A 17,800-nucleotide genomic window follows, 5' to 3' on the forward strand; every position below is an offset into this window, starting at 1 on the left:
CGGACATTTTAACGGCAAGAGCAACATTACTTCAACTTGATTAGTTTAAAGACAACATTATTATGATTAATAGTTTATGAGTAATATTACTCCTACAAAAATAGTTTAAAAGTAAAATTGCACTTTAACTCAAAATTTTACCTTAAAAATGCTTCTTTATGAAGATTCTAGGCTCTAGAAAAGTTTTTTAATGAAAGTTTGGTAATAGAAGCGGAGTGAAAACCTATCCTATTGTCACTTACAACAATAATTCAAATATTACAGCTTTTGGATAGGTTCTTCTCTCATTGGATATGTTTTCATACACATCCAATGAGAGAAGAAAAAGTTTTCTCGCTGCACTCCAATATCAACCTTTTGGAAGTTGGCAAGCAAAGAAGAAATATCCATGAATACTATATGTCTGCATATTAGGACCTGAGGAAATCTGCGTTAATAAGTTTATTTTTGAGACAAACAATCATTAAAGTTTGCCGAAGGAACACCATAATCCCTGCAGAAAGATTGAACTCACCAAGGTGAGCTAAACGAAGACATAGCAGAGAGAAGAAAGATGAGTTAGCTACGACTTTCCGAATGACTAGCCTTTGCAAGGCTGATGATTAAACCAAATATCCAATTTGTCAGCCATGTGTCAGAAAGAATATGGGGTTTTGAGGATGTCATTGGTCACTTTGGGAGTATATAATTTTGGAACAAGTTGCTTGTTCTAGCTGTATGGATTCCAGGAAGAAGTATTTTTAATTATTAAATCAAAATCTTTAGTGATATGCAATCAATGTGCTTTTGTCTTGTTGAGTAAAGGCCACCGTTGCTCATGATCAATTGGAATATCATAAGAGTCGTAGGGTTTCCTTAGTTTGCGTCCTTCAGTAGCAAAATCAATATACTTTGAAAGAAATCAGGAGAGAGAGAGAGATGGAAATTGGAAAGAATAATATTATTATTTATAAATCAGTAACACCCTAAAGTTCTTTTTAGGAGCATTGGATATCTTAAAGTCTTATTAAAATAATATTATCAAAATATTAAATATTTTCATATTTAGTAATTTAAATATTATTATTTATAAATATTCATTCAAAATTTATAAATTATTTTTTAAATATTAACAACTCAAACTAGTATTTTATAAATTTATAGATAAATTTTTATTTTTATATATCGATCTTTGATATTCTCTTCGAGACAGTGTCCAAATGGTTACGCTTTTCATGCGTTTCAAAACTTATTTATATTTTTAATATTAGTTAAGTTTCTTAAAGTTTTAAGTTATTTTCTTTAATTTTTTTTTGGTCAACTAACAATCTTTATCTAAAATATTGCACTACCCAAATTTAATACCCTCTGTACATTGGAGTAAAATCATAAACATGACAATTCAAAACTAACAATATATGAATAAAGATGTTAATTTGAAAGATATCACTTATTTCATTAATGTGCTACCAAAAAAGTTACTTAACAAGAGAAAAAGAGAGAGATGAAAAAAAAATCCTTTTGTTAATTTTGAAGTTCATTCCCTTCATTTTTAATACAAAATTGAACAATATTAAAAATATTAAAATATTAATTTGTGTGGTGTAATTTTTTAAATAAAAAACTTAATATCTTAACAATATTTATTAAATTTAATTTTAACAACATTTTAGGGTGTATAGTGCTCCTAGAAAAAAACTTTAAGGTACTCAGTACTCCTAAAAAAATAGTTCATGAACAAATTAGCACCAAAAAACACAATCAAAATCTTACATGTTAATGTGTGTGGGTCTCACACACGTGTCATGGCAATTGAAATAGAAAACTTAACGATTGACTAGCAGAAGAAGTTTTTTGCCCTCAAAAATAATTAAATGATAAAATTACCTTAATTAAGAGTATATGGTATCCAGCATTCTTAAAAATAAATATAGAAATGAAATTGAACTTTAACCCATGTTTCCTAAATCTCAATAAAATAAATATTAATAGATAATATATATTAACAGGATAAATCTCTATCTCAACGTACTTGATCAATTTCATGGTATATATAACCAAGAAGGGAGTCAAAGCCCAAATTTGTTTGATGAGTGTCCCTAATTAGACCCAAATTAACCTCCGAGCTTAATTGGAGTGAAAAGTGCGTCTTTTCGAAGTAAACGCTTCTTCCTTGTTTGACCATTATAACCCCAAAAGTTTGCTAGTGAAGCATCTATCTGATCACAAAATCTCTTTGGCACTTTGGAGCAAGATAGCAAATAAATGTTGGAAGCTGAAAGTATAGACTTGATCACAGTAAGTCTAGCTAGCTGCTTGAGATTTATTACCACTAGTTTCAATCGTCGTAAGTATTTTCCTATAGAGGCAGACCCAAAATGCCCAATACACTATCAGAAAATCTTTGTTTGGTGTCAAGAGAGACATTAATTAGGAATGAAAACAATGGAGTATTTAGCCTTATTTATTTCCAAACCAGACCAATAACAAAAAGATTGTAAGGTTTCTTTAATAGTGGACATGTCTTGTGCTGTAAAAAGATTATATGAAGATGAGAATCTGGATGGATAAGAACTCCAAGACTTATCCAATGCAATAATGTTGACTATTACTCCCCCTGGTGGTATTGTATATTTATAAGGTAAAGAGATGAGGTCATTTTTATTTTATTTATAAATCACATTAATAAGTTTTTATTACAAATTTTTTTAACTTCCATTAAATATTGAAAAAAGAAAATATATTGTTACAATATGTATATTTAATAAGAGCAAAGTTGAACATTTATTAAATTTTTAAATAGAGATAATATGTTTTAATATTTTCATTAATTTCAATAAAACATATTAAAAATGACTTATAAATAAAGCTATATAAATATTTTGCCAGCAGAGAATTAGGATGATGAACGATGAATCTTCAAACTTTTTCATGTGACTAATTATCATTGGGGTTTCTGTTTTTTTTTTTTTTTTGTTTTCGGGCTTTTTGGGCTTTTTGTCCTTTGCTTCTTCATCATCACCTTCTTCTTCTTTTCCTTGAATATTCCTCAAAGACTCATGAGGTTGAACATGTCAAAGAATCTTGAGGAGCAAAATTACGCAAAAGGACCATCAAAGAATAAAATGATTTGGAGAAGAACATTATTTTTTTTTATGGAAAAAACCATTAATTTGAGAAATTATAAAAAATAGTTAAAGTTAAAAAGTAAATGGGTGAAAATGTCCTTACACAGTTGGCAATATATCACATTCATTGTGGTAAATTTCGAAGGCTCAATTGTTAAAATTATTAGTATTTAGTGTAAATTTTGTAAATTCCATAAATAAATAAATTAACTTAATTTTAAAATCTTGAAATCTTAGTTATAAAACCCAGAAAATTAGTTGCGATTTTTTTTTTGGTTTTAAATCTTAAAAGCTCAATGGTAAACCCCAGAATCAATTGTAAAAAAAAAAAATATCAAAAGATTAATTGATTAACTTTTGAAGTGCGTTTAAATGATGTCCTCAGTTATTTCTAAAAAACTCTTCCTCAATAATCTTTCAATATTTGCTACAAATCTTTCAAAATTTACCATTGAACTTCTAGAATTTACAAAATATTCTTAATTAACAATATATTTATCATAATCTTCTAAATTTACGCCTAACTTTTTTTATATTTACAATTAAGCTTTTGAGATTTATAACTAAGTTATGTTCTCGTTGTGTTACAACTTTTTTGTTCAAAACCGTACCCAATTTTTTATCACTTTCAAAATTTGTGATCTTTTATATTTTATTTTATTGGGAGAATCACATTCAAAAATCACTCAAAAAAAATTGTTCAAAGACAAAGGCTAATCAGTGATGGTGCTAGGATCCTAAGTTATAGGGTGCAAAATTTTTAAAATGAATAATTTAAAACTAATTAAAAATTTTTGAATCCAAAATCTTTAAAAATGACTTAAGGGATGCAAAATATTTAAATCAAGAAATATAAAATATTAAAATACATAACCCTTTCTTACAATTTTCTCCAAACCCAAGGGGTGCATTTGCCCCCTTGTTTCAATGTAGTGTCGCACATGGAACTAACATGGAATGAATAATTATTAAAATAAAAATAATTTTTTTAATGATATTTGTTATTAATCTTTATCTATAAATAATTTATTTAAATAATCTTTAGATGTGATTCTTCATATTTTATTTCAGTGATCATTACACATCATTCTTCGAAGGGAGGAATAAGGTTTAATTTTAGCTACCCTTTATCATAAGATGGTTCACAACTTCACGTCTCTTCATTAGCCTGACATAGTATCTCACGTTTCCAAAAATAGTCCAAAGATTTCTTATTATTTAAAAAAGAGTAACTTTTAGTTGGACAAAAGTTGTGGGAAAATTGTTCACGACTTCACGCTTGTCACTCTTTTTTCTTTAAGCAACTTCTAGTTTTCGGCCGCCAAGTTTTTGTACTCATTAATCAAGTTGGTTGTTACGCAGTCTAGTGCAACGTCATATTGACCTTTTCAACAGACTTTAGTTTGACAAATTCCTCCACACGTTTGTCTTTTATATATATATATATATATATTATACTTCTTTCAATTTTATTTTTAAGTCATATCTATTAATTTTATCAATATTAATATAATAAAAATATAAAGAATAATTATAAATAAAATTTCAAACTAACTTTCAAATAAAAAACTAAAAAGTAATCCAAATAATATAATATTATTTTTTAAGTAATTCTCTCTCATAATACTTTACAAAAAAATTGATTAGTGATAATAAAGTGGGATAGGCATTTTTGAAATTTTACTTTGAAATAGAAAGTTTTCATCTGTCAGTAACTAATATTGTGGATCAGATATACCTTTAAAAATGAACTTACAACGTGGACCGGAGGGAGTATAATATAGTTACAATTTGTGCATTAGAGTCTTTCTTCACCTGCATATCCGCTCGGAATCGATTTATTGCAACGTGATATTAATCGCTCAAAAGTCAACATTTTGGCTTCCGTCTTGTGCATTTTCAATAACAACACAACGTGTTTTTAACGACCGTATGAATATGATGTATATTTACTCTTTGGATTCTATTTACAAGATATAAATAGATTTTTTTTTAAAGAGAAAGTGCTATAAAACTGACTTATTTATAAATAAATTTTTTCAAAATCAGAAACTGCAACTAAATTCCTTAGGATTCAAGTGTAATTTAAAATTTAATAAAAAGATAATAATGTTTTATATTAAACATATATACATTACATTATCAGTCAAATAATTTACAACTACTTTATTAATAATTTACAATTATAACTTTAACTTTTTACAATTGTAACTTCATATATCCAATAATTAAATTGATTAGTTTAACTGTTGAATATGTGAAGTTATAGTTGTAAAATATTAAAATTATAGTTGCAAATTACTAATGAAGTATTTATAAACAATTAATGTTAAACTTTGCCAATAACGCATAATTGTTTAATTATTAGATATGTGATGTTACAGTTGTAAAAAATTAAAATTATAGTTATAAATTGTTTATGAAGTAGTTGTAAATTAATTATTTAATTAATGTGATTATTATTTTTATAGCCTAATTTTAAATTACACTCAAGTCTCAAGAACGTGGCTATAGTTTTCAAATTTTGTAAGACTTATTTGTGATTAGTCTGTTTCACAAGACTTTTGTGTAATTTTCCCTTTTTTACTATGTTTATAAATAACATCATTAATTTTTTATCGCAAATTTTGCTTTTATACCCTCCATTAAACACTAGTGAGAGAAATATGTATATTTAAAAGGGGCATAATTGAAAATTTATTTTTTTAGATAAAATTAATGAGTTTTAATTGTTTTTCTTAGTTTTAATAAATATGTTAAGAGTGCTTTATAAATAGGACTGTATAAATATATTTCTTTCTCTTATTGGGTGCACAATATATATATATATATATATATAACTATTAATTAATTCAAGTTCAAACAATTTAAATAGATACAATTCTTATGGTACACTCCCTCCTGTCCCAGGGTACACATTTTAGAAATTTTTTTACTCTTTAATATAAGGTTTACTAAGAATTATTTATTTATTTTTTAATATTAATTATATTATAAATTTAATTTTATGACTCTTTATATGTTATTAAGCTCTCATTTCTTTTCTTTTTTTTTTTGGTAGAAATCGTGGACCAATGATTAAAAAATTGGATTGAACCGGACAGTCAAACTAGTTAGACTGTTGACTGGTTAGGCTAATGGCTTTATCAAGCGGAAAAAAAATGTTTGGAGGGTTGGGCTAGATTAGCCTCTTTAGACTAGTGTTCAGACCAAAAATTGGGATCAAATTGGGAATCAAATTTAGTTTTTAAAAATTGGACTGCTCAAAAAATGCCCTTTTTGTTTTTTATCAGTTTTTTTAGCAAAATGACCAATTTTTTTAATCATTTGATATTATGTTATTCATGTGGCTTGTTAAATCATGATAAACTTAAAATATTTAGTTTTATTTTTAAGTTAAGTAATAATTTCATATTTATTTCTTATATTTAAAGTATATTATATATATATATATATATATATAATTTTTTAATTTAATTATTATATCACTGATTCAACCATAGAACTATATAAATTGTGAACCGCTGGCCTCTCTGATTCAATATCCAGTCCATTTTTGAAAATATTGATTGGGTCAAAAACTCAGCTCTCTTCTTATTTTTTTTATGACAGTAATGTTGGAAAAAATTTTCATTTTAAGACATATTTAATGAATTAATTATCATTCATTAATTCCCATGAAAAAGTTGAAAGTGCATCATAATTGGAACTGTAGGAAGTACTTTCTTCTCTCTAGTTTTATGTATAAGTCACCTTTTAAATGAAATTTATGATCTTTTTTATTAAACATTATACATAAAAAGGTAAATCATTAATTGCTTTTTTTTTCAATTAACTATACCTTTTTAGTTTTAGAAAGATACAAGTAACTTATAAATACGACTAAAAAAAGTATAAGTTTTTTAGCAAGACTTATGTATTTAGCCTTATATACTTAATATATTTTTATCTAATTAAATTAAAATATATAAATTTTAATGTACTAAAAATATTAATAAAAATAATTTGTTATGGAATAAATAATTTATAAAACACCCACATGGCTTATTTTAATTAAAAACAAATATCTTAAATATATAAGTTTTTCTAATTTTTTTTATATTTAAACTTTCAATATGAATTAAGCTTGTCAAATTTCTTTTCCACTCAATTTGATTAACACTACTACAAAAAGGCTTTTCTACTACCATAATTCACGTCCCATTTTAAAAATGAGACTTAAAAAAAAATAAATCAACGTCACACAGATAGAAGAGGGAAGTAAATTTAAAAATTCACGTTTCCCTGAGAGGGGGACGTGGATTTAAAAAAATCCACGTCCCCCTCCCCCCTGGGGGACGTGGATTCTCAAATCCACGTCCCTCTTCTAGGAGGGGGACGTATAATATGTTGAAACTTTGGACTCCGTGCATACTCATTTTTTATTTTTTAAAACTAATATGTCAACTCCTTGTGCTCTGTCTCTGTCTCCCTCGCAACTCCCTCTCTTGTCTCAGCTCCCTCATCTCTTTTCTCTATCTTTGTCTGAGCTCCCTCCCTCATAGTTTCCTCTCTCATCTCAATTCCCTCTCTCATCTCAGCTCCCTCATTTCTTGTCTTTGTCTCGTTTTTCTTAGCTCCCTTCCTTCCTCTCTCTCTTAGCTCCCTCCCTCGCTCTCTATCTCTCATCTCCTAGCTTCATCATTGCCTCTGTCTCTCTCAGCAGCTCTGTGGACGAAGAAGCCCAGCCACTCACGACTAAGGACCTCTTTTTTTCTCTCCAGGTATTTTTTTTCTTTTTTTTTTATTTTCTTGAATAGGTCTCCATGCAAGAATGTGATTTTTGTTTTGACCTAAGAATGTGATCAATTAATTTTAGTTTTATATAATGTATATAATATTATGATGCTTAAATTTTGTTTGAACCCATGAAAGTATGTACTTATTATTTTAGATAATTTTATAATTATATAATTATAGGTGTAATCATTTTGTTTTTCCATTGCATTTAGTGTATTTTATTGTAATAGTGTATAAATAGTTGTAATTGAATTGCTATTTATTAAACTTTCGCTGTATGAATTGACTGTTTCTATGACATATTTTGGCAAATTCTATTTAATTGTAAAGTAAATGTAAATTATATATAAAAAAATTTAAAAACCATATCCCCTTATAGATAGAAAGAGACGTGGTTTGTAAATCCAGATGAGAAACCACGTCCCCCTATATCAAGAGGGATGTGGCTTCTCAATCTATGAACTAGGCAATGAGAAACCACATCCCTCTTACTAGAGGGGGACGTGGCTTCTTTATAAAACACATCCACCACTTATAAGGAGGGATGTGAATTTTGTAAAAACCACCTCATTTATTATTAAAGAGGACGTGGTTTATAATATTTCATGTCATAGGCATTTACGACGTGGATAAGTTATTATTTTAAATCACCCAGTATGATGTTTCTTTCAATTGTGACATGAAAATGCTTAAAAATATTATGTGAAAAGCCTATTTTATAGTATTGCAAGTAATGACACAATGATTTTCAATAATAAATAGGTCTCCAACAGCCCAATTTAAGTCATCATTGCATGCGTGTAAGATCCAATTGTTGATTCATTAATCATTTTTGAAGAAAAAATAAAAATAAGAAGGGAGAATGTGCTGGACTGAATGCCTTTCGAAGTTGAGTGTCATAATATTTGAAGTCAAAATATTATCTTCAAGTGATCTCATAATGTAAAATATTATTTTAATTTGATTAAAACAGTTGTGATTCGATGTATCTTGTGACGGAAATGACAAAACGCCGCCTTCAATTTTATATTCATTAATGATCATAGAAAAATTCAAATTTAATTGGGATTGTGAACTATTTTAATACCCTTTATCTCATATTTCCACAATTTTGTCGTATCTTTCACAATCATTAATCATTCAATAAAATCAAGACGTAAATTTTATGTACATTATTTATTATATAACAAACTTTTACATTAATAATTTTTACATAGTTATATTTGATTAGATTAGATTCAAGAATTATCAGGCCTAATTAAGAACAATTCTTTTAAAAATATTTTCAGCATTTATATAGTGGGCTTGAACTCAAGATCCCATACTTAAACGGCCAAGACTTTCTTCACTAATACAAATACTAGTTTGTTATTGTTAATATTTTTAACACTTTAAAACTCACTAGTTTTGATTTGATTGCAAAAATATAAAAAAATATTTAAGGCTAAGTATATAGTCTTTTTCTTAAAGAAAGGTATATGTTCAGTAGATATAATTTCCTCATGCTACTTAAAAAAAAAAAAAAAAAACCATGCCCCTTTACTTTATGCGCGCCCCTCTAAGGCAAAACTTATGAGCTATAATTGATAGCTTTAACGTAACATGGGAGTAGGGTTTCAAAAAGGTTAAACTAGATGTGGAGTATCTTCTTACTATGTCTCTTTTGTCACAAGATTTCATTACTATGAATAACAACAGTCACTTGTAGTGATAGAGTTAGCGTTTAGAGTCAGGAGGTGCAAAATAATTTAAACTTAAAAATTAATATTTTTTGTGAAATTTAATAATTTAAATAATTAAAAATAATAATTACACTATGACTAAACTTGTAATAAAATAATTAGATTGATTAACATTTTTCTTTTTAGAAAATTATATTGAACATGTTAATATATGATTTGTCTATATAAATATCTTCTTCATATCTTATCTCACTCATTAAAATATTACATATTTAATAAGTTCTTGAGTTCAAATATTTTTTGTTTAGTTTAGATGATGGTGCAAAATATTAAGAATAAAGGTGTAAAGTTATAAAATTTACACACATCCTACTAATTATTTTTCCAAAAGTGAAGGAATGCATTTGTCTTACCTCACAGTCAAGTGGCTCTACCACTAGTCGCTTGATTAGGTAGATACTTTGTCTTATACATAGAGGATGGCAAGTCAAATTCATCACATTTACTGATTAAAAAGGAAATAAATGTGCTGACTTTTTAGCCTCTTTTACTATTTTCATATACATGCATGGGATCTGCATGACCTAAATCATCCACTAGACAATTTGAGGAAGCACTTGCAAGACTCAAGAAAATTAGTTGTGTCTCAAATTTTTTTTCTTCTATTCAAAATCTATTGCGAATTAAATGTTTATGATGGTAAAATCATTTATTATGCATGGGTTGGAGAAAAATTATCAAACAAGGGTACATGCATGTGGGAATATTTTATCAAACATATCCCAGAATTTTGGACATAATATTATAAAAAGGTATAAAAAGGATGGAGGGAGTATAATCTTTTTGGGGAAAAAATAAATTTGGTACTATATTTAAAAACAGATGGAGTATAATATATTGGGAACAGAAATTATAGTATAACTACGTTATCCACAACATGCTTTTAGAACTAATAAAAAAAATCATGGAAATGCTTTATTTATATAGGATACTCTCCCATCTCATTTTAAGTTTTTTTAAGGTTTTCATATGAAAATTAAGAAACACAACATGTAACTTGGTGAATAATACAATTTTACTAAATTATCCTCATTATATTCGTCTCTTGACCTCTGTCCCAACTCACAAGTAACAACACTATTTCCTAAGTTATACGAACTACAAATAGTTTTAATTGCATACATATATATCCCAGATTCTTCGAATATTTTTATCAAACATTTAAAGAAGACGCGGTTTAACTGTTATAGTTGTTGGCTAGATTTCTTTTTTTATCTTTTTTGGCTGAATCGATGTTGACTTGAATTTATTTAAAATTAAAAACACGTTTTTGCTGTAAATTAAATCATTCTTCCAATTGTTTCCCGTTCATTTTCTCACTTTCTCTTTCCATCCTTATAAATAAGAAACCGATCACCATTTCAACCCTCTCATCCTAACCCCAATTATCAAATTTTTCCTTTTCAGATTACAGAGTCATATTCTCCAGCTTCTTTCACTATGATATAATAGATATACACAGATGCAATCCTCTAGAATCATCGTTTCTTCACCATTGAGTCCACTTTCAACCTCGAAATCAAGCTCCAATGGCAGAAACAAAGCTAGCAGATTGCTCTCTACTGCAACAATGGCGTCCAGAAGATCAGGAGAAGAAGGAGATCAGTATGGAGGGAGCTGGATGGTGGATGAGAATATGATTATTCTGAGGAAGAGGATTCATGAGATGAAGAAGATAGAGAAGAAATACGTGGCGCCGAGTGATTGGATGGAGTGGGAGAAGCAATGTTACTGTAAGAACTATGACTCTATGGTGTGTGAAGCAGCTGGAGTTTTGCAGACGTTGTTGATGAACACAAGGCCAGGCATGGCTTTGGGTATTGTAGGTTTGATTGCTCTCAGTGTTCCTGTTTCATCTGCTTTTCTTTTGTTTCATTTCTTAGAGTTAGGTAATCTGATTCTAAAAGGATCATCATAATTAACTATCATGTATTTAATTAAAGGTTAAGGTCATTTTTATCTCTCAACTTTACCTCCAGAGTTTGTGGGCATCCTCAACTCAAATATCCTTCAACATTAAATGATTTTTCTCTTATCACCCTACCATGTTCTTATTGTCTTTTCATCATTAGTGGATTTCACATTACACTTTTTAACATTTTTTATTGTAAAATATTTAAGTTTAGAGTACGCAAATAAAAGTTGAGAGATAAAAATAAATCTCTTAATACAATATTTTATAATAAAAATGTTAAAAAAATTTAATGTAGGACCCACTAACAATGAAGACATGACCTGTTAATATTAAGAGTATTGAGGGAGAGAATTGCTAACGGTGAGAGATATAATAAACTCTTATTTGTATTCATGGGTGTGTCTATTGACCCTTTAGATAAAGTTGATTGTAAAAATAATCTTTAACCCTTCAATAAGCTACGGATTTAGGAGAAAAGTTTTTCATATGATATATTCACTTCGCTTTTGACAACCTGATTATGTATGCTTAAGACTTTTCGAATTATAATCGTACACGTGCTCTTACACATTTGAAGGCAATTCATTGATTAATTTAGCTTCTACCTATCTGTTTATCTGTATGCGGTGTGTGTGCTAAATTACTTAATTTAAAGATGAGAATGATGAGATAATTAAATATATAAGTGTACAAGGAAAGACAAGCTTCATAATGATCATATGCCCAAAAAAAAAAGTTAGTGTGATGTATATTAAAAAAATGATACAAAATTCTCTAAGGTAGTTCAAAAATTTACAATAAAGGTCATTAGAGGTGGAACAAACAATTGAGTTCAGTGAAGAGAATAGAGAATATTGAAAGAGATATTTTGATTAACAATTTGTCCAAAATTTGGTTATTGATTGAATACAATGGTTCTGAAATAAGGCTGGTTATTATTATTGGGTGTGTGTTAGAAGTAGAAATTAAGTATTTATATATATATATATATATATTAGAATTATTTGAGAGTCTTCTAGTCTATTATCAGCGATGTGTGATATGTGTGCTTGATTCATGTACCTAAAATTATGAGGTTCATATATTAGTGTGAGATTCATGCATGTATGGTTTTGGGGAACCCAATGCCCCACCCCTTAAATACAGCTCAGCCTCCCACCTTTTTTTCCCCCTTTTAATCATTAGATATTCTACCGCAAGTGAAAAATATTTTGATATTTTATGGTCATGAAAAACGGTGTAGTTTTACTTCTTTTTTTTTTAACAATTTTCCTAAGTAAATAAATCAAAACTTCACAATTTTCATTGCGATGAGATATCAAAATGATTCTCATTTCATATAGAATGTGATGGTCAAAAGAAAAAAATAAATGAAAGGTTGGTATATTATAAAGAACATTAAAGAGTGCGACATGAAAGACCCGAGCCCTTGTTTTTTATCCAAAAATTTTCCAAAAGCTTCACGATATGATTCTTCTTCAAGATATTTTTTTTCCCAAAATTTGAGTTCTCTCCTCTCTTTTTTGCCCCTTGCAATGGGGCTGATTTTGGGAAAAATTTCAATGAGGGACCATTGACCAAACATAATGAAAAAGGGGACCCTTAAATTTTTGAAATTTCATTGAAGGACCCTTAAGTATTTTCGTTTGAATTTGTGATAGAAATGATAAAATTTTCCTCATTTAAATGAATAACATAAATGATTTATTTGTTTTTCATACTATATATTTTTCATTTACTTATAAAATATTGTTCATTTTCTTACTTTATTTGTTTATAGTTATACTTTCACTTGATTTCAATCTAAGGCCGTAAACAAGTGAAGTAAGTAAACAAACTAACATCCATAAGTAAATAAACAACAAAAAGTATGAAAATAAATAAGTCGTTTTATTATAAACCAACACTTAAAATGAAATAAAGTAAATTTAAGGCTATAAATAAGTAAAGTAAGGAAATAAATAACATTCCCTAAGTAAATGAATAACATACAATATGAGAACGAACAAGTCATTTATGTTATTCATTTAAATAAGGGTAATTTTATCATTTCTATCACAAATTCAAATAAAAATCCGCACGGATCTTTCAGTGGAATTTTACAAATTTAGAGGTCCTCTTTTTCATTATGTTTGGTCAAGGGTCCCTCACTAAAAATTTTCCTTAATTTTATGCATGTTCTTGCTTGTGGGGAGTTCCGGAGAGGATTAGAGAATGTCATTGCTGATAGGAAATTTCTCAGTTCTCACTAACCTTGCTTGGATTTTCAAAGGTAAAAGTTTGAAAATTGATTTGTATATTTTATGGGTAGCCTATAAATGATTATTGGGAAAGGAATGTATGGTTGAAATGGATGTTTTATTGTAAATTTATTTTCAACGAATTTTTGAGTATTTTTTTATAATTTTATAATTTAAATTCTATACCTTATTTAATCTCGATAATTTTATCATTAGAAACCACATATTGAAATATACTAATATACTAAATTTATAATAATTGAAATTAATTTAAGTTACAGAAACCTATCTCACAAGTTTTACACTATAATTTAGAATTTTTGGGCAAAACTACACCATAATCACTACACACAAAAAAAATTGACAAAACATGGCACCACCCTTTCATTAAAAGTTTTATTTTATATCAACTCTTACAATTTTATTATATGAGTTTATATATAGCTTTTTAGTTTACTTTCAATTGACATTAAGTAAAGTTATTGGCTTTCTTCTACATTACACATCTTATTTTTTAATTACTTTTTATTTTTAAATGATAATTTTATAGCAAAATTATACACAATATTATCTAATTTTTTTATTTATGTATGAAGATAGTATGAAACAAAAAAAATGTATAGCATAACATAGATATATTTCATATATTCTAAAAAATGAATGTAGAATTTTTGAATATCTCATTCATCTCAATCTTCGCTACTAGTAATCGAACTAGAAGCCTCTAAGCTAGTATCAAGCTTTAAAGTTTAACACATTTGAATTGAAAAATTAAATTAGTTGAAATATCATTTTATAAAGGAATAAATTTGTGCATCACATGTCTAATTATTATAGACAAGTAGTGTTATATTGTTTAAAATGTTAGTTTAATTATGAAACATGTAAAAATAGAGACTCATTATCAAAATATAAGCGTTCCAAATTAAAATACCAAACAATAAGTTTTTAAACGAATTTATTACTTTATATAAGAGTGTGCATTGGTCAATTCAATTAGATTCAGTCTTAAATTGACCAAAACTAATAAACCAAACAAACCTAAATGATTAGACCAAATCAAACCAAATATTGCTTGATAAACAAAATCAACTTGAAATATAATAATAAGGATGGGCTCAATTATTTACTATTGCTTATTAGTATTAAATGATATCTTATATTTTTTAAAAAGAGTTTGGTAATTAGAAGCGGAGTGAGAACCTATCTCTAATGTCAATTACAACAATAATTCAAATATTACAACTTTTGGATGTTAGAACATATCCAATGAGAGAAGAAAAATTTTTCTCGCTGCAGTGCAATATCAACCTTTTGGAAGTTGGCAAGCAAAGGAGAAGTATCCATGAATACTATATGTCTGCATATTAGGACCTGAGGAAATCAGCGTTAATAAGTTTCTTTTTGAGACACAATCATCAAAGTTTGCCGAAGGAACACCATAATCCCCGCAGAAAGATTGAACTCACCAAGGTGAGCTAAACGAAGACATAGCAGAGAGAAGAGAGATGAGTTAGCTATGACTTTCCGAAAGACCAGCCTTTGCAAGGCTGATGATTAAACCAAATATCCAATTTGTCAGCCATGTGTCAGAAAGAATATGCGGTTTTGAGGATGTCATTGGTCACTTCAGGAGTATATAATTTTTGAACAAGTAGCTTATTCTAGCTGTATGGATTCGAGGAAGAAGTATTTTTAATTATTAAATCAAAATCTGTAGTGATATGCAATCAATGTACTTTTGTGTTGCCGAGTGAAGGCCACCGTTGCTCATGATCAATTGGAATATCACAAGAGTCGTAGGTTTTCCTTGTTAGTTTGCGTCCTTCAGTAGTAAAATCAATATACTTTGAAAGAAATCAGGAGAGAAAGAGATGGAAATTGGGAAAAGTTACCATACTTATTAATACGAAAGGCTTACAATATATAGGTGAACCTAATAATATTTAAAGAATACACAATATTTTTCTTAAGTTAAAGTTTAATTTTATTCTTGTACTTATGTTTTAAAAATACTAGACACCCTATACTCTTAAATGGGGCATTTTTTTTATCTGAAATATTTTTTTGAGGTCCAAAAACACTCTTTTGTTAGGAGGCTATTAAGTTTTTCAATTTCTACTGACGTGACGTGTGTGGGGCTCACGTACAGTAACAGTAAAGACTTTAATCATGTTCTTTGGTGCTAATTTGCCCCTGAACTCTTTTTTCAAGAATGCTGAATACCTAAAGTTTTTTTTAGAAGCATTGGATACCTTAAAAGTTTTATTAAAATAATATTGTCAAAATATTAAATATTTTCATATTTAATAATTTAAATATTATTATTTATAAATATTCATTCAAAATCTATAAATTATTTTTTAAATATTAACAACTTAAACTAGTATTTTATAAACTTATAGATGACTTCTTATTTTTATATATCAATTTTTGATATTTTCTTCATGACAGTACCCAAATCATTATACTTTTGTGCGTGTCAAAACTTATTTATATTTTTAATATTAGTTAAGTTTCATAAATTTTTAGGTTATTTTTTATAATTTTTTTGGTCAAATAAAAATCTTCATCTAAAATATTGCACTATCCAAATTTAACACCCTCTATACGTTGGAGTAAAATCATAAACATAACAAATCAAAACCAATAATATGCGAACAAAAATGTTAATTTGAAAGATATCACTTACTTCATTAATATGCTACCAAAAAATTTACTTAACAAAAGAAAAATAGAGAGATGAGAAGAAAAATTTTTTTTATTAATTTGAAAGTTCATTCCTTTCATTTTTAATACAAAATTATAAAATAAAAAAGTATTAATTTTTATGGCATACTTTTTTAAATAAAACACTTAATATCTTAACAATATTTATTAAATTTAATTTTAACAAAATTTTACGGTGTCTAATGCTCCTAGAAAAATACTTTAGGGTATTCAATACTGCTAGAAAAATAATTTATGAACAAATTAGCACCAAAAAAATATGATCAGAGTCTTATATGTTGATGTGCGTGGGTCCCACACACGTGTCACGTCAACCAATAATAAAAAATTTAAGGGTTGACTAGTAGAAGAAGTTTTTTGCTTTTCAAAAAAATAGTTGAAGGGTAAAATTGCTCTAGTTAAGAATATAGGGTATCCAACGCTCCTAAAAATAAATTAAACTTTAATCCATGTTTCTTAAATCTCAATAAAATAAATCTTAATAGATAATATATTAACAGGATAAATCTCTATCTTAGCGTACTTGATCAATCTTCATGGTATAACCAAGAAGGGAGTCAAAGCCCAAATTCATTTGATGAGCGTCCCTAATTAGACCCAAATTAACCTCCGAGCCTAGTTGGAGTGAAAAGTGTCTTTTCGAAGTAAACGCTTCTTCATTGTTTGACCATTATGACTCCAAAAGTTTGCCAGTGAAGCATCTATCTGCAAATAAATGTGGGAAGCTGAAAGTATAGACTTGATCACAGCAAGTCTAGCTACATGCTTGAGATTTATCGCTTCTAGTTTCAATCCATGTTCCTAAGTATTTTCTCATGGAGGCAGACTCCAAAATGCCCAATGCACTATCAGAAAATCTTTGTTTCGTGTCAAGAGAGACATTAATTAGGAATGAAAACAATGGAGGATTTAGCCTTATTTATCTTCAAACCAGACCAATAACAAAAAGATTGTAAGCTTTCGTTAATAGTGGACATGTCTTGTCTTGTGCTGTAAAAAGATGACACGAAAGATGAGAATCTGGATGGATAAGCACTCCGAGACTTATCCCATGCAATACTATTGACTATTACTCCCGCTGGTGGTCTTGTATATTTATAAGGCAAATGGATTAGGTTGTTTTTATTTTATTTATACGTCACGTTAATAAATTTTTATTACAAATTTTTTCACCTTTTATTAATTATTAAAAAGAGAAAATATGTTGTTAAAATATGCATATTTAATAGGAGTAAGGTTGAAATTTTATTAAATTTTTAAATAGAGTTAATGTGTTTTAATAGTTTC

General features: G+C 27.8%; 1 protein-coding gene across 3 annotated transcripts; it reads left to right on the forward strand.

Annotated features, from left to right (window-relative positions):
- Nucleotides 1-10,961: 10,961 nt before the first annotated feature.
- On the forward strand, nucleotides 10,962-15,599 carry LOC129310497 (uncharacterized). Of its 3 annotated transcripts, XR_008593125.1 has the most exons (3): nucleotides 10,962-11,454; nucleotides 13,739-13,815; nucleotides 15,083-15,599. XR_008593125.1 is itself a non-coding variant. In XM_054952357.1 (2 exons), exons 1-2 carry the CDS (start codon nucleotides 11,091-11,093, stop codon nucleotides 15,130-15,132), a joined length of 414 nt encoding a protein of 137 aa, XP_054808332.1. In that variant the 5' UTR covers nucleotides 10,969-11,090; the 3' UTR covers nucleotides 15,133-15,599. The 3 variants fall into 3 exon arrangements, 1 of the variants encoding a protein (XP_054808332.1); XM_054952357.1 differs by lacking the exon at nucleotides 13,739-13,815 and having other exon boundaries at nucleotides 10,969-11,454; XR_008593124.1 differs by lacking the exon at nucleotides 10,962-11,454 and having other exon boundaries at nucleotides 11,767-13,815.
- Nucleotides 15,600-17,800: the final 2,201 nt, after the last annotated feature.

The sequence above is a fragment of the Prosopis cineraria genome, unplaced genomic scaffold, assembly GCF_029017545.1.
Source record: "Prosopis cineraria cultivar Desert tree isolate PC_DT_omini unplaced genomic scaffold, ASM2901754v1 PC5, whole genome shotgun sequence".
Lineage (NCBI taxonomy): Eukaryota > Viridiplantae > Streptophyta > Magnoliopsida > Fabales > Fabaceae > Prosopis > Prosopis cineraria.